Source organism: Mercurialis annua, linkage group LG6, assembly GCF_937616625.2.
Source record: "Mercurialis annua linkage group LG6, ddMerAnnu1.2, whole genome shotgun sequence".
Lineage (NCBI taxonomy): Eukaryota > Viridiplantae > Streptophyta > Magnoliopsida > Malpighiales > Euphorbiaceae > Mercurialis > Mercurialis annua.
This window is the reverse complement of record NC_065575.1, coordinates 36,557,863-36,581,291: the sequence shown is the minus strand read 5'-3', so window position 1 is coordinate 36,581,291 and position 23,429 is coordinate 36,557,863. Positions and strand designations below refer to the sequence as shown.

Sequence of the window (23,429 nt, the reverse complement as noted above, 5' to 3'; positions counted from 1 at the left end):
CCTAAAACCTTCAAAATCCTATGCCAACAACTCGATCTTACCTTGTTTTGAAGCTCGCGGAAGGTAGAGGATTGAATTCCGGAGAGATTGACACAAAGAACGCGCGATTCGGACAAGAAATGATCAAACCCTAAGCTTCGCCAATTCCTTAGTTCTTCACTTCTTCTTATCTGATTCTTCTTCTTATTCTAAACTTAATTCATATGGTAACCCTTATATATCATGGTTAAGTTGCCACTTTAGTCCTTCATTTCATTAACTTAAACTGTTTCTCTTTTAAACTTATCCTTTTAACCAAACAGTTAATTATCCGCTTTAACTCATTATTTATATCCAAATAAATAATAGTAGCTCATAATCATTAATTTCCGTCAATATTATTTTAATTGCAATTCCCGAGATTTAACTTATTATTTACCAAATTAGGTACTAAACTTTATTTTTATAACTTTTCTTTCCGTTCCTTGTAGCCCCAAATTTCATCCTTTAATTGAATTCTAATTTCAAACTTTCCGTATTAGAATTCTTAAAACCGACCTACTCGGGTCTTGTCTATCCAATCACTTTGATATTCTTTCTCCTATTAGCTCGGATTATCGAAAAAAGATCAAATTGCCAGTTCCGGCAATGCCAAACATACGGGATATTATAAAAATACCGATTATATATCCAAAGATTTATTTCAATTAAGAGTTGAATATATTTGTTCAAATTTATAAAATTAAAGAACTAAAATGGCTAAATAATTGTTAGGATTATGCTTGGCAAAATTGTCAAAATTATGAATATCAAAAAGCATTTTGTCTAATTACCATAACCCACTAAAACTATTCTTATATCTTTCTCGTTGACGAACTATAATTCTCACCTGGATTGCATTTCTAGTGTTGTGATTATCGGCGCCTTACTTTTCTCTAGGTATTCTTCAAAACAGTATAGCATACGAATCGATTCTCATACTAAATGTAATTTTTTATGAATCAGTATGTATGTTAAGCCACAAGAAGTGGTAAAAAGAACCTTCTACTCAAAGATTTTGCACAAAAAATAGCACATACAAATTGACACATTAGAGGATACGATTTTTGAGAACGTGTTAAAGTGTCTACAAGCCTTTAAAAATATAAATAGAAAAAACAATTATGAAGAAATCTAAGGGAGAATAAGAAAAACTCATGTTACAATTTTTGTAAATAAAAACCGCCTTAATGAAACAGGTGAAGATCACATCCTCTTTTAAAACCGATTTATCCTAAAAAAAATCATGTTGTTTCTACATTTATAAACGGCCTAATTACTTAAAAAAAAACCCACCTTATAACATTTTTTCGTTTATACCCCGGCCTAGCAAAAAGTTCATTTGTACCCTGTTTTTGATTTTTCGTTTTCGTCTCTACCCAAAAAAGATATAATTGAGAATTTAAATAATTTAAGGATAAAAATGCTAATAACAACTAAATAGAAGGGTTACACCATATTTTTTCTTATTTAAAAAAATATAAATAAATCCTCTAGCTTTAAAAATATTCAAATATATCCTATAATCTATTATTTTTAAATATTTTATTAAAAAAAATAAATTATTTAAAAATATATTTTCAACCTATCCCCGTACTTCTCTGATTTTTCAAATCTACTAAATTTAATTTTTTTTTTATTTTGATAGGAGCCCTCCTTCGTAGATCTGCCCCTTCCTCCATGGGAGGAAGGAGCGGCTCTTTCCTCTCATGGAGGAAGGAGCGGATCGGCTCCTTCCTCCATGGGAGGAAGAAGCGAGCTGCATCCGCTCCTTCCTCCCGTGGAAGGAGGAGCTGAGCTGCTCCTCCTTCCGTGGAAGGAGGAGCAGCTCGTGAAAGATTAGGCCTTTATATATTAATCAATATCAATTAATTCTTTTATATATTAATTAGTATTAATTGATTTAAAATAATTATATATTAATTAACATCAACTGATTTTTTCAGAGAAGAAGGTACTTTTGTACAATAAATAATATTAATGTATAATTAGAATAGTAGATAAATGTGAAGGATTATTTCAGTCTTTTTTGTACATGAAAATAGATCAATTTAGTACTTTGGAGTAGAGACGAAAACAAAAAATCAAAAAAAGGGTACAAATGAACTTTTTCTTAAGTCAGATTATAAACGAAAAAATGTTAAAAGGTGGGTTTTTTTTAAATAATTAGGCCTTTATAAATCTCTCAAACAATCAGAAATCAAAGAATATGCCATAATTTTGATTAAGGACCTCTCAAAAAATTTTACTACCAAAGCACATAGACATCAACAAAAGCATTTAGGAAAACCCACCTGACCTCCAACTTATGAAGAATACTACCACTACTTTCACAAAATATATAGTTGATGAATAAATATTTTAAAGTTGGAACATCAGAGACCGTTTGGTTATCTGCGACCGCTACCTATTCCAAAGTGGAAGTGGGAGCAGATCGCTATGGATTTTGTGATTGGTTTCGGATCAAATACTTGGCTTATATTGTATTATATATCTATACTAGCATTAGCCCCGCGCGTTGCACGGTTTTAGTTTAATTCTTTTATTAATATTAATTTTTTTATTGATTTTAATTTAAAAAATCTAATTAATAATTATAAAAATTCTATATAATCTATATAAATTTTTAAATACTACATATTTTATATATCTAGGGACACAAACATATCTATGTAATTTTCTACAGTATAAACAGATAAAAAAATTTAATATTAAAATTGTATATTAAAATTCTAAGAAACCCATGATTTTATTAAATTATTTTTAATTATATATAATATACTATATATTTTTTTCATATTACATTAAATATAGACATGTACTATTTTTTAAATTATTTTCTTTACCAATGGTTCTCAATTTTTAATTTTTTTATTAGATAATAATAAATGTTATGCATAATTGTCAAATTTTATATAGATTTATAATATTTTTTATTGAATGATTACTAATATTTTAAAAAGATTGATAAGAATTTCAATATCTATCTTTATCAAATCTTAAGAAATCTAATGTTTATAAGTTATCCTTATGAATACACATTACAGTCTTTGAATTTTAACAAAAGAATATAATTTTTTTTTTTTTGCTTTTAGATATTTTTCTGTTTGCTTTTGATGGTTTTTTTTACCTTATTTTTTGTTGTCCGAAATATAATATTCAAATTCAAGTTCTAAAAATATTTTTATCAGAAATAGTAAGTGATAGTGATAACTGATAAGAAAGGGTCAACATTATTAATTACTACAATAGTGGTTTATGGGCAATTCAAAAGAATTTTAACATTAGTGACATATTAAAAACTCCTTTTATATTTCCAATAGTAATTATTAGTAAACCTAATGAAAAATAATGAACTACGTAATGGTTGTCATAAGCTAAAATTAATTTTCTTATTCCTTTGTATTTTGAATCTTATAAAAATAAAATTAATCAACCAAAAAATCTAAATAAGTATAGTAATCAAATTAATTGTTAATTAATGGTAAATTTGTTACCATGTGTGAAATATTTAATATAAGGTCATAAATTATCAATAATTATGTCAAACCACATTTATTATCAATAATTTATTAATTTTTAAGCATATAATAAATTATATCGAATAATATTTTTTTCTTAATTAGAATAATTTTTATTTTTATTTTGGGTTTATTGTTGAATACCAAACAAAAAGAAACAATGTAACAATTATAAAGTACATACAATACAAAATTGGTTTAGGAAGTGACATTGATTACGATATTAATTTACTTTATTCAACATATCATTTTAAATACAATTACTAAATAATTATGATAGTTAATGATGGTAATTGTACTTTCTTATTCTATATATGATTTTTTTGTTTCTCTATTTCTGAATCTTAGTCACCTTTTATTTTTCACACACAAAAAAAAAAAAAATTTAATACATAGCATAATTAATATATTATTTATTTTAATCCATAACCAAAAAATTTAGTGTTAATAAGCGAAGCAACATCAAATAAGATACAAATAATTTTACTAAATTATATTAGCAAATCAACTAATACCATCCCATCATACAAACAGGAAGAAGCAATTTAGAAGAAAACAAATGTTATCCAATTAGATTAAAAAAAATTAATTAATGTATTAAATTTGTCAATTTTTACCACATCAATTAACAATAAATATTTTAGCATTTTCTAAAGATAACTATTATCAAAATAGTATAGCAATTTAAAGAAAAAAAAAACATCATAAAATTTGATTAGAAAACAATTAGTACTTAAAATTCATCAATTTTTTCATACTAATTAAAAAGAAACTGTTTAGTGATTTTTAAGAAACAAATGTTATCAAATATGATTAGAAAATCAATCGATGTATTAAATTATCCAATATTACCATGTAAATTAAAAATAAATTTAAAGAAATTTAAGAGAGAGAATATTGCCAAATTAGATTAACTAATCAATTTAATCTAATCATACTCGTTTATAAATAAAAAAATTAACATATATGAGATGATTGTGAGAGTGTCAAGTGTCCAAAAAAATCGATCTTGCTATACTAATCTAAAAGAAACGGTATAAAAATATCAATAGATAAATAAATATATATGAGAATTATAATAATGCCTAATGTGAATCAAAGAAAATACTAATTGATAACAAAAGATTAAAATATTAAAATTTTAAAAGACGAAAGACGATGATAAAACCTTGTGATTTTATTCATTATATTGAACAAGTCTTTTTAATGTCTGCATAAAATTGTTAGTTAGAACATAATAATTGAATAATAGAATAAAAAAAATTAGAACTCAAGAAATATAAAACTAAAAATAATTATAGTGAGTAAGAGAAAACTTACACTTAAAAAGAAAAGAGAGAAAACTTGCCTGAGATTTTGTAGATCTTAATTGAAGAAAAAAAGTATGAATATATATAGAAAATGGTGATATGAGTGTATATTAAAAGATTTTTTAATATCAATGAATGCATTAAATATGATAATTACTCCTACGTTTTTTTTATCAAAAGCATAACTCTTATTTTTTGTGAGCTATTCAATTTATTAACTTTTGAATTCTCTTGGTTTAAAGTCCCAGGTCACTAAAATATTATTAATTTTTTTATATGTAATTGAATAAATTGGTTGTTACCTTACTTACTATCAACCTATTATAGAAATATATTTTTCAAACTTTTTTGTTACCTAATGATTTTATTAATGACGTTTTATTATAGTATTTTTTGTACCATAATCAAGTCAATAAAGTTAACGTAATAGTTGGGTTACTATATCTTTTTATGTAATGGTTTAATGTAAATTTTTGTTATTAATAAATATAGATGGAATAATGTAAAAATAATGTAAAAATAAAAAATAATATGAATATAGATAAATAAGTAAACAACAATATAATTATTAAGGCAATTATAATGGTATGCACACATATAAGTTAATATTATTTGAAAATTATATAAATACTCTAGAATGTAAACAAACTATTTATGGAAAAATATTTAATTGAATCCAATATGCATATATTGCTTTTACAATTTACATAGTAAAACATATCAATAATGAGAGCATTAATGTTAGAATTAGAAGCAAAAGAAATAAATTAAAAAAATATATGTATGAAAGTTACCACATAAATGATTAGCCTATTATTATTAATATTTTTATTTCTAAATCAAACTATCAATTTATGATAAAGATTAATAAATCAATCAATGCATAATTATTAAATTGTGAGAATAATGACTAAAGCAATTAAAGTAATATACTTTTAGGACGAATAAGAATATGCCAAATGTCAACATATCAAACCATGGAAAAAAATATCCTGCTTTATATATATATATAGTATATATATGATTGTTTTAACTGTGATGTTATTTTTATAATACTGTTAGTAATTTGTAAACTCACTCAGCATAGTCTGACCCGTTGTTTTTAAATATTTCAGGTGCTTAACGTCTGGACTTGGCTAGAGTCTATCTTTTTGGATCCGGAAGTCATCAGTAGCATGTATAGTTCCTGACTTTCGTAGAGGTGCAGTAGTAGTCCAGAGTCGACAGAGTAGTAGCCTTGACAGCAGTGCATTTGGTTTATTGTTTTGTTTGTTGCCCCTGTGATTATCTTTTTGTACGCTACGTTTGTGTGTTTTGTTCAGTGCACCAGATGCCGGTGATATGTTTATAATACGCTAGTATGTATATAGTACTATGAGACCAGTTCGTACGTAGTTCGGAAACTAGAGCCCATGTGTTTGTTAGAACAACTAGTGTAAATATTTGTAAATATATTATATGTTTGCTTTCGTGTGTTTATTATTATTGCGAAAGTTTTATGGTATTAGGCTTGTTACGGGTTTTGAAGCTACGGTTCCCATTTCCTAACGCAGGTCTCGGCTCAATAATTTTGATCGTGACAATTTTAAAATCAATATAACCTTTCATAAATTGAATAATAGATTAATTGTGTAAACTAATCATTTATCAAATAAAAAACTTATAAAAATAAATTTTAAAAATATAGGTTTAAATTGATGGTTGAATGTATTTGTCTTTATGTATAAAACTAGCGGATCAAAATGTTTAGATTGTATATTTGATAATATAATCAAAATTATGGAGATAAACACATTAACGATATCTATATGACCCGTTATTTAATATTATAATTGTATATTTCTTTAATAATATATTATTATTTAAATTTTATTAGACTTGTATTTTTTTATTTGTTTTATTTAATTATTTTATAAAATTTTAATTTCTTTTATTGGAAATGTTAAAAAGTTAGAATTAAGCGATCGATTTAATTTTTGATATTGTCGTTATTAAAAAATGATAATATGATTGAAACAAATTTATATTATTTTTCATTGTAAATAAATAATAAATATAAAAAATATCAAAGTTTTAATTAAAAAATGATAATATGATTGAAACAAATTTATATTATTTTTCATTGTAAATAACTAATAAATATTAAAAATATCAAAGTTTTAACACAAATATTGTCATATGATTATTTAATATTAATGAAACTCGTCATATTCTTTTATATATAGTGATATATCTGCGCAATTTCTATTAGAATTAGAAATTTAACACATAATGATAGTTATTGCACAATTCCTTTTAGGATTAGGAATTTAATACATAATGGTAGCTACTGCGATAATTATTTTTAATATGTTTCCTTTATGGATTAGGAATGTCATTTTTTTATTTGTTACAAATATGTAAAGGGTATTTTTGTCCGTGAATGGAAGTGTTCCCCCGCGAATACACTTTTATATTTGTTACAAATATGTAAAGGGTATTTTTGTCCGTGAATGGAAGTGTTCCCCCCGCGAATACACTTTTATATTTGTTATAGATAATCAAAATTATGGAGATAAAATATATTTCCCCTAAAAATTATGATTAAATTATAAAAGTAATTTAAATTAATTAGTTTGAATTAATAATTGAAGGTTAATTACAAATTAAATCACGAACTTTAACATAATTTACAATTACAACATAAATTTTAAAATTTGACAATATCAATCATTAATTTTTATTTTTTTGACAAATCAGAACACCGAATTAAAAGAAACACTAATGTAGATATTATAATATACAGTCACAACCTTTTTATTTTGTTATATAATTGGTTAGTATTTTAATTTATCAAAAACTAAAAGTTGGCAAGTGATATAGCCATATTTTAAAATTTATATTATAATTATAAATTACGCTACAATTTATAATTTAATTTGCAATTGACCTATAATTTAGACAAGAAAATCAATTGGATCGTGAGCGTTACATTTATAATCTGAACTCTATCTCAATAAAGAATTTTGCACATTTAAATGAGGATTTCTAGTGTGAAAGGCAGTAATTGTCATTTAGTGATTTTCTAGGATTAGGTAAAAAAAGTGGTGTTGTAGTTGAAGTAAAAAAAGTCGTTTACTACAGTCAAATTAATAATATGGATTATCGTTTTGAAAAAAGGGTCAACGTGCCCTTTAAATTTATGATACGGAGTCATCTAACTCAATTTATACTTTTTTAAAAAACTAAATTCAAAACTCTTTATTTTTGAGTCAAATAATCCGATAATTTATATTTTTATTTTAAAAAATAGATTTCGAATAATTATATCACAACAATTAGAAAAAAATCTAATTAATTTTTTGCATCCCTCGCTTTCGATTTGTATTTTACACGTTTTAAAAATATAATTATGGAATTATCTGATCCAAAATTGAAGAGTTTTGGAATCGTTGTTTAAAAAAATATAAATTGGATTAGATGATCTCATGTAACAAATTTAGAGTCCGCGTTGACCCTTTATTCTTATCGTTTTTTTTTATCAGGAGATAGAGATTTATACTATGCGAGGAATTAATATGCATTTTTTAAATTAAATCAGGAAAACCACGGCCTGAGGAGGTACGGGGGTTCGAACCCCGACCTCATAGCAGGAAGGTGTTGTGAACTGAGTCATTTTCATTTGATCGGTGAGATTCCCATTCTAGACCCATTTACAGTGCTCCTCCTTCCATAAGCAACATGTGATTTCTGCTTCTTTGACCCATTTACAGTGCTCTTTTCTTTTTGACCTCCGGAAAATAATGATGTTATGTAAGTACTACGAAATAATATCATTAAGAATTAAAATTGTTTAATGATATATTTTTATTTTAGTGTTAATGAATAAATACACAAACGATGCAGTGAAAACAAATTATATCTATGACAGCATAGTACAATTGTTATTGCGCAGTTCAACTCGTAGAGATCGGATCATTTTAGGAAAAAAACCATTTTTTATGATTATAAGTGTTTTAATTGCTTTGATAATTACTCTTACACTTTTCTGTCGTTGTTTGGGTTAATGGCCCTAATTATAAATTTTTCTCAATTTGTGCCGAGTAGCTCGCAAAACACTTCTACGGTTTCATGTACGTAAGTGGCTCGACCTGGGACCAGGTGAAAGCCACGCACTGTGACTCGCGGAAGACTTCCGCGGGTAACAAAAACTGAGTAGTTGTGGCTTGCAGAAGGCTTTTGCGAGCCACAACCTCTATAGAAGGGGGTTTCTTTCCTCCTTTTCTTTCAGCATATACTACTCAAAAAAATTGTGTTTCCTTCGAATTCAGTATGCCAGTCTTTATTTGCCGAAAATAAAAATAAAAAATTCATTAGTGTTTCCTTAATCGGTTTCAGCAGTATGGCAATCATTATTTAAAAAAAAATAACTAGATAGGTATTTTATTAGGTTTTGTTGAGAAGATTTTGCGGAGTTGGTTTTCGTGGCAGTGTATATTTTTTCGGCAAAATTATCGGACGGGAAGAAATTTAAAATAGGACTACATCAGGCAAGTTTTAAAAGTTTACTATATTATTTTTAATAGTTGGTATGTATATAAGGTTTGAAAAGTAGTAAGAATATTTAAATGTAGGTATATTTAGTGAGATTTTTTAAAATATGTATTATAAAAAATTTAAATTAGATTAATATGTAAATTAAATTAGATGAATGTGTATATTTTAGATAAATGTAAACTAGAGTATATAGTGAATATTTGTTAATTTCGTGAAATTTTAGAAAAACATTTCAATTTGTGAAAAATTCGAATTTTAGCATTATTAATAAAATATATATTAAAAGTAATATTTTTAAAAGTTTATGTTTTTAATCTTTTGATAAATTTAGTACGAATAAATTTGAAAAATATAAATTAAAAAATTTTGTATTAAGATTGATATTTTTAAAATTTTAGTATTTATTTAAAATGTAAATTTATTTTAATTACTACTTTGTAAAAAAATTGTTAAATAAAAAAATCAATATAGTGAATTATTGATTTTTTAAAAAATTTAGTACGACTAGATTAATGTCTAAAATTTTAGAGAAATTTAAATTAGAGAATATATTTAAATTTGGATATTTTTAAATTAGCTCCCAATTAAAGAATATAGTGAATTAATAATGTTTTTAATTTTTTAAAAAATTTAGAATTTGAAAAATATAAGTTAAAAATTTGTGTATTAAAATTAGTTTTTTAATTTTTTTTAGTATTATTGAAAATGTAGACCGTTTAGACCGAACTACCAATAGACGGTCATGTTGTTACATGTGGTATTGTAGCGAATTAGGCTGCACTGGCGGAGAGGGTATAGGGGATTCTAGCGGGCACTTATCCTATTAAAAGGGGATCAAGTCTCGAGTTCTTTGATACTATAGAGTTTCATCTAGTTTCGTCAGTTACCAGAGCAGGCCACTAACGAGCTTGTGTGTTAGTATGAACGGGCATATCTCCTGGTCGCTATAACATGAATCACTGACCTCGCTAGTGGAAAGACTTCGTTGCGGATTCTTACACTTTTAGAGGACCTGGCGGGAGTTCGGACCTACAATTGGGGATCGGCAACACTGGAGTACTTATATCACGAGCTTTGCCTTTAGAACTTTGAATGTCCGAAGTATTGTTGCTGATATGTGTTAAGTAAGTTGTGTTAGGAGTTGTAAGAATTCCTAGGGAACTATTGCAGCAATATAGGATTCGAGTCATGTCTTGATCAGTTGTCAGTTATTGAGTACATTCAGCTATAGGTAGAAACAATACATTAGTGCAGTATGTATTGATGTTTGATCAGGAACATGTGAGATGTTCTTGTGTTTAAAACGCGATACTAATGAGGGAACATATGAGATGTTCCTATGTTCGAGACAGGCTACTAACAAAATGGTTAGATAAATTGACCAGTATTCATAAAAGTTGATTATGTTCGAAAATAGAACGAGACGAAGATTCCAGAAGAATCGTTGTTCAATAAACTAGCTAGATTTTCTCTGAACTATGTGTGTGATTGTTGTGTGTTTTATTTATATGCGTTCGTAAGGTGTTGTATGTTATATGAAATTGTTATTTACATAACTGCTATATTGGGTACTAATGTTTTGGCCACATGTGTTTCAACATGTCCGGGCCTAGTTGAGCTTAGCCACATGTTGTGCTTGTTACCCATCGTTTGCTAATCAGCCTGTTATGCCTGCCTTGTTTGTACTATCAGAGGTTGAAGATTTTTCTTTAGTTGATGACATGGATACGAATGATGATGCTATCAGATTAGAGAATCTGGAGAGATCAATGGATGACATAGATGTTATTGACGATAGTGATGAATCAAAATTTGATTCTACAGCCACATCAGCCTATACAAGGTTCAAGCTAGAGCAGTTTTTAGGAGAAGTGAGCCATCTGAGGAGATTCAGAAGAGGATGAGTCATTCCCTAAGTCAAAGATAGAAAAATGTGTATGCTAATGAGGAGCAGGAGGATCAAAGTTTAGATAGATTAAGGCATTATCTGAGTATATTCATGAGAGAGGATCTACCAGTAGAAGCCTATGCCGTAGAGTTCACTAGAATAAGTAAAGAGGTTCCGGAATTGATGAGAGATGAGGTTGAGGTTGGTGAGAGATTTGTGAGAGACTTGGGTCCAGAGTTCGAGGAACTACTGGCAGAGCAATCCGATACAGTAATGTATTTGGCTGGACGTGCCAGGCAGATTGAGCAGTGATTGGTGAGTAACCATACACCACCACAGCCATTCTACTACATCAAACCCGGCGAGCCTATCTATACATTTCCTAGAGTTATGAGGTCTGAAGTTGAGTGGACAACCCTTACTTTGCACAACGAGGGGGAAAAAGAAAAGGAAAACTTGTATGCTGATGCGGACGAGGAAAAGGTCTGATGATTCGAAAGGCAAAACCACCTCGACAATCATCCTCAGGTATCATTTAGATATGTGTCTTAGGTTTAAGTAAGTACATTTATATGTTTTAGTATGAAATAATAAAAATAGAAAACATAAAGTACAGATAGAGAATAACCTTAAATAAGAACAGATATACGAATGAATAATAATTGTTAATAGACAGACTGACGATGAATAGTAACATAAAGGACAAATAAAGGACAATAAAGCCTAATGTGAGAGTTAGGAAATCCTTGAAATGCAGAAGAGAAGTTTTTTAAGAAACTTGTTAAAGTTCTGTTTTACAGTTTAAACGTATAATTGTGCTCAGATGCATTAAAGGTGCATGTTGCGAAAATCACTATATAGAAGAAGCATACCTGAATTTTGTACATATTATATATATATATACACAAAATTATTTTGATTAGGGCATATGCATCATATATATTTGACTCGATTTGTTTGACTTCAAGTAACTAATTGAACACGACTCGATTTGTTTGACTTCAAGTAACTATATGCGAACAAAGTCATACGCACGTGTTTAATTTAGCGGATTGGAGATCAGTCTTACAGACATGGCAGATGTCAGTAATGGACATATCTGTTGAATCCATATGGGTGGTCAGATAAACCAAAAGTCACAAGTCTGAGAGGAGTAAACCTCAGCACTTAAACAATAAACAATAACGAAACATCTAAAAGAAACATGGTGAAAGAAAGTGTGAGTATTCTCAGAACTGAGTAGGTACATGTAACGACACAAACTCGAGGATCGCAACCGACGCTAGGGTATGGGTATGGTTATACCAAAACTCGTAGCAAGCCTCGCGAATAATATACAATCAAATAAACCTGCAAGAAAACCACTGCTTGGGGCAACCGAGACTCCAACTTAAGTCTAGCAGTTTATATAACAATTCTAATATAATTACTTGATAACAATCCGAAATTATGAAACATGCCTCAAAAATATAATAATCCATATAAAACATGTCAAAGTTAAAAACAGCTGTACCAATACGACAATCCAAAGTATAACAACGAAACAATAAACTAGTTCTACTGCAGTCTAAAAAGTAAACCAATTGACTAGTTTAAATGACATAAAAAACTCCGAGGAAAGTAAAGAATCAGAGTCGACCAAGCTTTCAAACCATAAACCTGGAAATTTGGGAAAACAATGGGGTCAGATATACTGAGATGAGTTCATAATGCTATTTACATTTATTAAGATTAAAACCCTTAAAACCAAAACCTTTTATACTGATATACTTATATACTTGATTATGGAATACAATATTGAAATGAAATCCTAAAGTATAACTTAAAGTAGATGGGAACAAATCTTCATCGATCCAAAAGTAAGCCAGACATATAGTCGGCCAATCCCAAAAGTACTTACCGGTGCACATAGTCTCGATACTCGCCTATCGAGTAGTTCGTTCCAATCTAGATCCATAATCATTAAAAGCAGTTCGTAAATAGTTGTATTACTAAAATAATTTGCAGTACTTAATAAAGCGGTAAATAACACTATAAACTCACTGCTTGCGTATCCAAGTGAAAATCTTGGCAAACAGCTAATCCTACGTAGACTCCCAAGCACGAGCAGTCGACGGGTCTAAAACAAGGTATAAGTTAAAATCTGATTAATCCTTAACTCTCAGATTACTAGACACCACATAAGACTAGCATTTCAAATCACAATCAAAGTACAAGCCAAAATAACATCCATCCAACCATGCAACAAATAAGGCAAGTTAAAATTAGGTGAGTTCTTATTCTTCAAATAAATATGAAGTTCATAAATACTTAAATATTCCTTTCTAAACCAAAGAGTTTCCTAAAATAGTGTGTTAGCCTTAACTGCAGTACAACTCAACACAACATGTCAGGCGACACAAGTCTAACTCGACCCAACCATAAGCCAAAGTATAACCAAAGTTTAAAACCAAATCTTAAATAAAACCAAATTCATCTGAAATAAGAATTCAATCCTTAGCTTAACAATACGAAAAACATAAGAAGCAATTAAGCCAATATAGCTGTCTAACACTTGGCAAATAACACCCAAAGTATATACAACTTACATACATCACCTTAAATGAAATCAAAATGATTCTAATACCTTTCAAGGTTCAACTTGAAAGTATAATAGCCTAGCCAAAACATTACACCACAGTATAACACCTTGCATACCTTACATCCAAATTAACCAATTGTTTACCCACAACGTAAGATAAAGCTAACATCCTTTTACGTGTTCAAAACAATTTTATGAAAATAATTACAGCCCTTAGTAACTTGATCATTGATGGTTTTGATGATCGTCTTTGTCACTATTGTCGCTGAGCTCCCACCTGCTAAGATCAACAGGTTAGAAGGATTCAAGCCGGTGTTGGCTCGAACACCCTCCGATGCCTAAGTCAGTCTCTGATGAGGTCTCAGTGAGAGTAATGATGAGAAGTGAATATGAGAGTTACCTGGCTTAGGCTTAGTCTATATATATATTGCATAGTCTTTGTATCATAATAGGATTGTTTCTCTATTAGTCTCAGTTATCTCTTTGAGATTCGCCTCTATCCCTGATCTTAAGGGATTTCAGTGTTATCTTGATATCTTCAGCTGTTATAGCTGCGTACTGGGTCAGGGACCTGAATAGATCGGTCTCTGGGTCCATATTCAGGGCCGTTGTAGTGAGTCTTGTCCCTTGTTCAGGTCCTTTATCCATCATTAGTCCCTCCCGAAAAACAGTTTTGTCAAGTATTTATGCTTGTTTATGTGACTGCTCGCTGGGGCCGTTATTTTGTTGGGCTTGGTTTTCGGCTTACTTACTTTATAAAGAGCTTCCTAGGCCCAACCCGTCGTTTTTACTTGGGCGCTTATGGAGCTGGTTTAATTTTTAAAATTTCAAAATTGTAATCATTTTAAATCCCCTGAACTTCCGCCTGTCGCCACGTTTCACGCAGGTAACCGCTTAATGGTTCTCTAGTTGTTTCTTTAAATGCTCTTTTCAAATTTCCGTTTTCTCTTTTAACTGCTCCTTCTTCCTCCTCTGATCTGCTCTTGCTTCGGCTTCATTTCCTCCAATCTTTGGGTGTTTTCTTCCTCCTTTTATCAGGTAAATTTCTTTCATTTGCTTTATTGGTAGTGTAATTGATTCAATGCCTCGGACTAGGTCTTCTGTCTCTCTTCCCTCATCTGGTACGGCTGTAGAGTATAGGAATTCTCTTGATACGTTTACCTCCAATGTTGATAAAGAGACTTTGGCTGAATTCCGTGAAGAGTATGGTATTCCTCTTAGCTATTCTCTTTCTGTCTGCGGTTCTCGAGTTGCTGCTAACACCTTCGTCGGTGATGGCAAGGTTATCGTTTATAAGGAGCAGTTGCGTTGTGGCTTGCGTTTTCCTTTGGATCCTCTGATCAAAGCCTTTATTATAGATTATCAAGTTCCTCTGGTTCAAATCCACCCTAATGCCATTAGAACTCTTTGTTGCTTCGTTGAGTTGTCTCACGAACGGGGCTTAGTCCCTTCTCTAGGTCTCCTTAGCCAACTGTTCTTCGTGTCTCGTCGCAACAATGAGTTTTACGTTGGTTTAGTTGCTCATAGGGGTAAGAGGGTAGTTGAAGGTCTCCCTAAGATCACTAAACGTTGGCAGCGGTCATTTTTTGTTGTCAGTCATGATGAAGCTTTTGTTGATTTTCCTACTGAGTGGATTGATGATGCAGCCTCGTTGGCTTTCTCTCCCCTTTCTGCTACTGAGTTGGAGGTAGTAGATTCCCTTGTTGATGATGCCAAAAGTTGTATGTACGATTGTTGTGATTTAGTAGATAAGTACCTTCTACGAGAGTTTCCTCATCTTGAGTTGCCCCTTCGTGCTGTGACTGAGGGTCCTCTAGAGAGTGAGGGTACTCTATCTCAATCTTGCCATAATTCTCCTACTGGATCTTATGTAGATTTGACTGCCTCTCATGGTATGCTTCAATTTGTCTCGTTTTCTTTTACTTGATGTTTATTCATCTTTTGATTCGTTTGTTTTTGGCAACTGCAGATATGGGTGATAACTATCTTGATTCGTTGAAATTGTCCTTTGATGAAGATGTCCCTGTGATTACTGGTGTTGTTCCAGCGTCTACTTCTCTTCCTCCTAAGCCTGTGGTGAAGTTGGAGAAATCCATGGATGCCACCTTGGCTGCCCCTTCTGCGAAAAAGAACCGTGATGGTCGTGACAAAGCCAAACAGGGCTCCGCCAAGCGACTGAAAACGAACCTGGATGCTTGCCCCAGTCCCAGAGAGTGGTTGGAGCGAAACGTGGACAATGTGACTGTGACCTCTCCTGGTATTGCGTCTCTTTTCTCGCAGTTTGTTCAATTCCCTCAGGATATGGAGTCCTGGACCGATCTCTCGGAAAGTGATGCCTGCGACCGGGTTGACATCGCTTTACTTCAGGTTTGAAATAATTCCCTCCTCATTGTCTTTTCTTTCTTCTTTTCCTCTGTTTTTGTTTAGTTGTTTATTTGTACTGTGTTCTGTCAGCTTTTGCAAGGGAATGCTTTGATGCGTCGTCACCGAGATGAGATGGTCTCCTTGAGTCACAAGCATGAAAAGGAAATGGCTTCCCTTCGGGCTACTGCGGCTGCGGAGAAGGTCAGGTTATCCAAGCTGAGTCAGACGGCTGCTGATCGCCTGAAAATTATGGAGAAAAAGGTCTCTGATCGTGAGAATGCTCTGATGGAATTGAGGCTGTCCTATGACAAGTTGTTGCAGGAGCAGAGAAGTAGCAAACGGGATGCTAATGTGTATGTAAGTGGGTGTTTGACTGATTTCTGCTCTACCGTCATTAAAATTGTTCGTGCAGATTACCCGGAGTATGATATAAGTAAGTTTCTGTCCATTGATCTTCGCGCGCTGGGTCAGCGTGTTGCGGCCAAGGTGGCTGCGAAGAAAGCGGGGCGGAGTGTCTCTCCTATTCTTCCGTCGGATGTAGTTAATGATGGGGCTATTGATGCGATCGGATCCGAGGAGAATGTCAAAGGTGCTGAGAAGAAGGAAGTGACGCCTTCTTCTGAAGTTCTTGCTGGGACTGAGGTGGCTGCGCCATCTACTGAGTTGACCCCCGATGCTGAAGCTAGTGCCTCAGACCAAGGGCTGGGTGACGTGGACCCAATTGACATTTTGCTTCCCGTAGGAGATGCGGTTGGTCCAAAGGAGGGAGCGACCCTGCCAGAGGAAGATGTATAGGCCGTGTGTTTGGCCGTTTTGTTTCTTTTCTTGCTACTTGTTAGGTAGCTTTTGTACGTAGTTGGGGAGTCTTTATAGTATACTCCCTTCTTTTGGTTAACCGAACAATTTGTATTTGCATATTTCAAGTGTTGGCGACTGGTTGCAGAGTCGTCTTGTTGTGTCATATACTTTGATTGCGTTCCTCTTTTTTTTTTTATATGAACATGTGTAGCTGCGTCCTGCGTCTTCGTCATACTACTGGTTCTACTCATATGGTTGACATAAATGAATAAATTTAAATGAAGTAAGAAGAAAAGAAGTAACTTTATTCATGAATGGTGGTTACATCTTTTACTGAAGGTATAGCTTCAGATTTTCAACATTCCAAGTCCGGGGTAATGGAGTCCCATCTAGGTGAGCTATTTTGTATGCGCCCTTGCCGACTTCTTCTACTACGCGATATGAACCGTCCCAGTTGGCCTCTAATTTTCCAACTCTGGCGGCTCCTCTTCCAATTTCGGCCTTCTTCAGGACTAAGTCTCCTTCTTCGAATTTTCTTTCTCTGACTCGGGCGTTGTGGTACTTGGTCATCTGTCTACGATATGCCTCAGCTCGGATTGCTACCTGCTGTCTTCTTTCTTCGAGGAGGTCCAGGCATAGCCTCAGGGACTCCTCGTTGCGGTCTTCGTCTAAGACCTGAACTCGTAAGGTTGGCATTCCAAGTTCTACTGGGAGAACAGCTTCGGTGCCATACGTGAGGCGAAATGGGGTTTCCCCTGTTGCTTTTCTGGGGGTGGTTCGGTAGGCCCAGACCACATGATAAAGCTCATCAATCCATCTCCCTTTTAAGTCTCCTAGCCTCTTCTTTATTCCCGAAAGGATGGTGCGGTTGGTGACTTCTGTTAGTCCGTTGGTTTGCGGGTGTGCTACTGAGGAGAATTTTAAGAGAATTCCTAGCTCAGTGCAGAAATCTCTGAAGCTGGCGCAGTCAAATTGCTTCCCGTTGTCTGTGACTAGGGCATGTGGAGTGCCAAACCTGTGACATGTTAATGCGTGGTTTTGTTTTTCTTTTGACTAAAGGAAAAAATGAAAAATACCAAATACCTGCTCATGACTTCGTTTGATAACCACTTCTGGATTTTTTTACTTGTAATGGTGCTCATGGGTTGTACCTCTATCCACTTGGTGAAATGGTCGACTGCGACGACTATAAACTTTACATGTCCTCTCGCTGGGACAAAAGGTCCCAGTATGTCTACTCCCCAGATCATGAAAGGCCAAGGGCTTCCAATAGTTGACTGGTGAGCGGCTGGGGTTCAGATGAGCGACCCAAATTTCTGGCATTTATCGCACTTCTTGACCATTTCTTCAGCGTCTTTTTTCATCATGGGCCAATAAAATCCCTGTAACATTGCTTTCCTGTATAGAGTGACTGCGCCCTCGTGAGCTCCACATTCTCCTTCATGGATTTCCCGAAGAACGTAGCTTCCTTCTTCCAGTGATATGCATTTAGACCATGGGTGTATGACCGAGGTCCGGTACAGTGCTCCCTCTATTAGTGAGTAAACGGAGGAAATTCGAACTAGCTTAGCCGCTTCGGTACGTCCTTCAGGTAGGACTCCGTCCGCTAAATATGCCACTATGGGTTGCATCCATGGATCAAGGACTGCGACTGGTAACACCTGCTGCTCCTCTACTGTTGGTGTTAACCGCTCCTCCTTCATTCGGAGTGATACGTATAGCTGGCTTTTCACTGCGGCTACCTTGGCTATTGCATCTGCTCTGGTGTTCTCTTCTCTGGGGATGAGTATGATTTCCCATTGTCCTCCGTTCTTTTCGATCTTCTTGAGTTGTTCCTTTGCTCTTGCCATGTATTTCGCCATGTTCTGGTCCTTGGTCTGGAATTGTCCTAGCACCTGGCTAGTGACTAGTTGGGAATCACTGTGGATTTTTAACTTTTCCGCCTTTACTTCAATTGCGATTTCCAGTCCTGTTAAGAGGGCCTCATATTCTGCTACATTGTTAGCATATGGCAGAAATATTTGCCTGAGAAATGAATAAAACATATTTGTACCTGCCACATTGTTGGTAGACTTGAAGCTTAGGTGTACTGCATACTCAATTGCGATTTTGTGAGGTCCTAATAGGACTACGCCTGCTCCGGCTCCTTGGTCACTGGAGGCTCCGTCTACGAATAGGTTCCATGTCAACTCCTCGGTTGCTGAGACACACGGTTTCTCTGTCATCTCTGCCACGAAATCCGCGAGTGCCTGGGCTTTCAAGGTGGTCCTTGGTTCGTACCTGATGTCGTGCTCTCCCAGTTGTACTGACCAACTGACCAATCGTCCTGAAGTCTCAGGTCGGTACAGTGTTTTCCTCAAAGGCTGGTTTGTGCGCACTATGACTGTGTGTCCTTGGAAATACGGTTTGAGCTTTTTGGTGGTTATGAAGACGGCAAGTGCAAGTTTGTCTATGGTTGGGTAATTGAGCTCTGCCCCTTTTAGCGTTCTGCTTATGTAGTATATCGGCCGTTGCTCCTCCTCTTCCTCCCGTACTAGTACTGAGGCGATAGTCTCTCTCCCTACCGATAAGTACAGGTACAGGTTCTCCCCGGCTACGGGTCTACTCAGTAGGGGCGGGTTAGTCAAGAATGACTTCAATTCTTCGAATGCGACTTGGCAATCCTCATCCCATTTGAATTTCTTCATGTTCCGGAGTTGTTTGAAAAACGGCAGGCATTTTTTGGCTGAGGAAGAAATGAAACGTCCCAGTGCCGTGACTCTGCCATTCAGCTTCTGTACGTCCCTCACACTTTGGAGGGCCTTCATATTCATCACTGCTTGGATCTTTTCTGGGTTTGCTTCTATTCCTCGTTGGCTGATCAGATAGCCTAGGAATTTCCCTGCTTTAACACCGAAAGCACATTTTGCCGGGTTGAGTTTCATTCCGAACTTGTTCAGGACTTTGAAGGTTTCTTCTAAGTCCTGGGCGTGTTCTTCTGCTGTTAGGCTTTTCACAATTATGTCATTCACGTAGGCCTCTACATTCCTCCCCAGCTGGTCTTGGAACATAAAGTTGACCAGACGTTGATAGGTGGCTCCTGCGTTCTTTAATCCAAACGGCATAACTTTGTAACAGTACGTCCCTCGGTCTGTGACGAATGAAGTTTTCTCTTGATCCTTCTCCTCCATCGGTATTTGATGATACCCTTGCGCTGCGTCTACGAAGCTATATAGGAGATAGCAGGCTGTTGAGTCCACTAACTGGTCTATGTTGGGGAGCGGGTAGCTGTCCTTTGGGCAGGCCTTGTTCAAGTCTGTGAAATCGACGCACATCCTATACTTCCCGTTTGCCTTCTTTACTATGACCACATTTTCCACCCATTCAGGGTAGAAAACTTCGCGGATAAAATCTGCTTCCTCCAATATGTTTACTTCGTCTGCGATTATCTTCTGCCTCTCCTCAGTGAATCTCCTCTTCTTTTGGACTTTGGGTACGCTCCCTGGGATCACGTTCAGCTTGTGCGATGCTACTTTGGGATCGATTCCCACGATCTCCGTTGGTTCAGTGGTAAAAGACTCCACGTTCTTTTTCAGTATCTCTGTTATTTCCTGTGCTACCTTTTCTGGTACATCCGTGCCTACTTTGACCATCTTGGTCTCAGTTAGGTGAAGTTCTTTCATGACGCCTACTGGTTCTGCTCCTTGTGACTCCTCCTCTTCTACTGCGTCTCCTGGGAACGCCTCAATAGTCAAACTCTCATCTTCCTTTGTTGTTACCAAGCAGCATTCCTTGGCCATCTCCTGGTCTCCTCTGACCACTACTATCCCTGATGACGTTGGCATTTTCAAGGTCAGCAGCCTGATGCTAGTCACTGCTCCCGACTGGTATAAGAATGGTCTGCCCAGTATGTTGTTGTAGGCCAGTGGAAGGTCTACTACATTAAAATGAGCATGCATATTTTTGACTGGCCCTTCACTTCTATTTCCCAACTCTACATATAAACTTACTGTTCCTTCCGGACGTATTGGTGCCCCTCCCAGGCCTACTAGTGGGACTGAGGACTTCCGCAGGTCTGTTGTTGAGCCTTTCATCTCTTTGAATGCCTCCAAGGTTAATAAGTTCACAGAACTGCCTTCATCTACCAGTATCCGTTTTACTAGGTGATTTCTGATTATGGCTTCTATCACCAACGCGTCATTGTGTGGTCCCTTCACATGATGTCCATCGTTTGGTCCGAACGATATCTCTGGGATTACTTCTCTTTCAATTGCGAACACCGTGGCTGACCCTCTTCTGTTCCTTTTCTTTTTCTGATTATTGCTGTAGGGCTCTCCTCCTTCTATCACGTTTACTACGCCTGCGACCTCTTTCTGCTTCTTGTTTTGTTCCTCCTTTTCTGTTGACTCCCCTTTTCTTTCGTCTCCGGGTCTGTTGTTGACAAACTTCTTCAAGAGTCCAGACTGGATTAGCTGCTCTATTTCTCTCTTGAGGTCCCAACATCTGTCCGTGTCGTGGCCATAGCCCTCATGGAAGCGACAGTATTTGCTCTTGTCTCTCTGGATGTCCGGATCCATCTTCCGGGTCGTGTTGAACATCACTCGGTTCTGTTTCATCCAGCTGAGTATGTATACTGGGGCTTTATTCAACGGGGTGAAATCGTAGGGTCTATGCCCTGCGCCATATCGCTGAGTCCGTGGCCGTTCTTCCTCCTTCTTCCCTCGATATCTGGAACTATCCTGCTTGGTGTGCTCATGTTATTTCGTGAGGGTTCTTCGGGCTTCGTCTAGTTCCACATATTTATGAGCGATCAGCATTAAGTCTTGAAAGGTGGTCGGCTTTTTCATCAGGATCTTGTCACGGAGTTCTTCAAACTTTGTTCCCATTTTCATTGCTTCGATGACTGTGTCATGGTTCAGGTTTTCGATTTGCACTGCTTCCTTGTTGAATCTTTCTACAAAATTTTTGAGGGTCTCCTGCTCTCCTTGCTTGCACTTCCTCAAGTCGCTGGAACTCTTCTGCATGGGGATATTTGTTCTGAACCTTGCTTTGAATGCTGATGCTAAGTCGGAGAAAGAACTTATTAACCCTGCCTTGAGACATGAGTACCATTTTTGCGCCGATGCTTTTAACGTCGCAGGGAACACTCTACAGAGCATGGGGTCAGTCACATCTTGTAGCATCATGATCATCTTGAACTTCGAGATGTGGCTTTTCGGATCCCCTGTTCCATCAAAAGGCTCAAAAGTTGGTAATTTAAACCTCGAAGGGAACCTTACCGACTGTACCTCTGAGTTGAGTGGGGAGTCTTCGTCCTCTCGCTCCTCCTCTGTTCCCTTGCCTTCCTTTTGATATTTCTTCATGGCGTTCTTAATTTTCTCGTCAATGTTGTTCCTTTCGTCCGCTCCCCTCCTCTTGTTGGATGAATGGCTTTCTGCGTCCTTGTTGTGCTTCCCTGGCATCTTGGTTCCTTTTGATTTGTCGTCCTCAATTACATGAATTCGACCGCTGTTCCGCACCGCTGCTTCCGCGACCTTCTCCTAGGCTGTCTTGTCTCTAAGGAGCGGGATTGCCCCTGGTCCCTTGTCTAGCCCTTCCTTTTCCTTTTGTAGTACGGGATTAGATTATCCTCTTCTCGGTGCGTTTCCTCTTTCTTTTGCCTTAGTGACTGGGGGATCCTCTCTACGTCTGGTCTCTGCGTCAACTCCCTGGTTTTGCTTTCCTGCGAATTTTTCCTGATCTCTTGCCAGTCCTATCAGGTGGTCCTGGAAGTCATTGATGCTCTTCATTACTGCCTCATGATAGAGGGGTGGCATAGGCACCCCCTGTGGTACGTATGAGGGTATCTGCGCCTTTGACGTTACTGTTCCTTCTGTGTCTAGGGACGGGAAGGGAATAGGCTGGACGGGTCGCGGATACCCTGGTTGATTAGGTTGACTCCACGGATAGTAACCTGGATACCATCCTCCTCCCGGTTGCTGGTAGGTCATAGGTGGCTGGTATTGTGGAGTATAATATCCCCACGGCGAGGTTGTGTTCCTTAGTGGGTGTATGCCCTGAACGTTTCTCATCATGGGTGGTGGTGTGATGTCGTATGCGACTCCCGTGGTTGCTGGTACGGTCCCACTGGAGATCGGAACGTTAATTCTGATTCCTCCTTCGGGTATCAGGGGTGGGATGATCGGACCACCGCTTGCTGGTAAGCCTGCCGTTGTCACGACCACTCCCGGCGGTGGTGGTTCTTCTCTTCCATCCATTCCGTCTTCAAAACCAAGATTAAAACATATATTAGAAACGAATGTCGTTCCCACAGACGGCGCCAAATGATGGTTTTGATGATCGTCTTTGTCACTATTGTCGCTGAGCTCCCACCTGCTAAGATCAACAGGTTAGAAGGATTCGAGTCGGTGTTGGCTCGAATACCCTCCGATGCC

General features: G+C 35.4%; 2 protein-coding genes across 2 annotated transcripts; both read right to left on the bottom strand.

Moving 5' to 3' along the window:
* Nucleotides 1-18,311: 18,311 nt before the first annotated feature.
* Nucleotides 18,312-21,572, bottom strand: LOC126687817 (uncharacterized). Its single transcript, XM_050382374.1, has one exon. It carries the CDS (start codon nucleotides 21,570-21,572, stop codon nucleotides 18,312-18,314), a length of 3,261 nt encoding a protein of 1,086 aa, XP_050238331.1.
* Nucleotides 21,573-21,752: 180 nt separating this feature from the next.
* LOC126687816 (uncharacterized) lies at nucleotides 21,753-22,457 on the bottom strand. The gene has a single exon (XM_050382373.1). The coding sequence runs from the start codon at nucleotides 22,455-22,457 to the stop codon at nucleotides 21,753-21,755; it is 705 nt and encodes a 234-aa protein (XP_050238330.1).
* Nucleotides 22,458-23,429: the final 972 nt, after the last annotated feature.

Coding starts and splice junctions, on each gene's coding strand:
- LOC126687817 (XM_050382374.1), bottom strand. CDS start 21,572: ATGGATCCGGACATCCAGAGAGACAAGAGCAAATACTGTCGCTTCCAT.
- LOC126687816 (XM_050382373.1), bottom strand. CDS start 22,457: ATGCCAGGGAAGCACAACAAGGACGCAGAAAGCCATTCATCCAACAAG.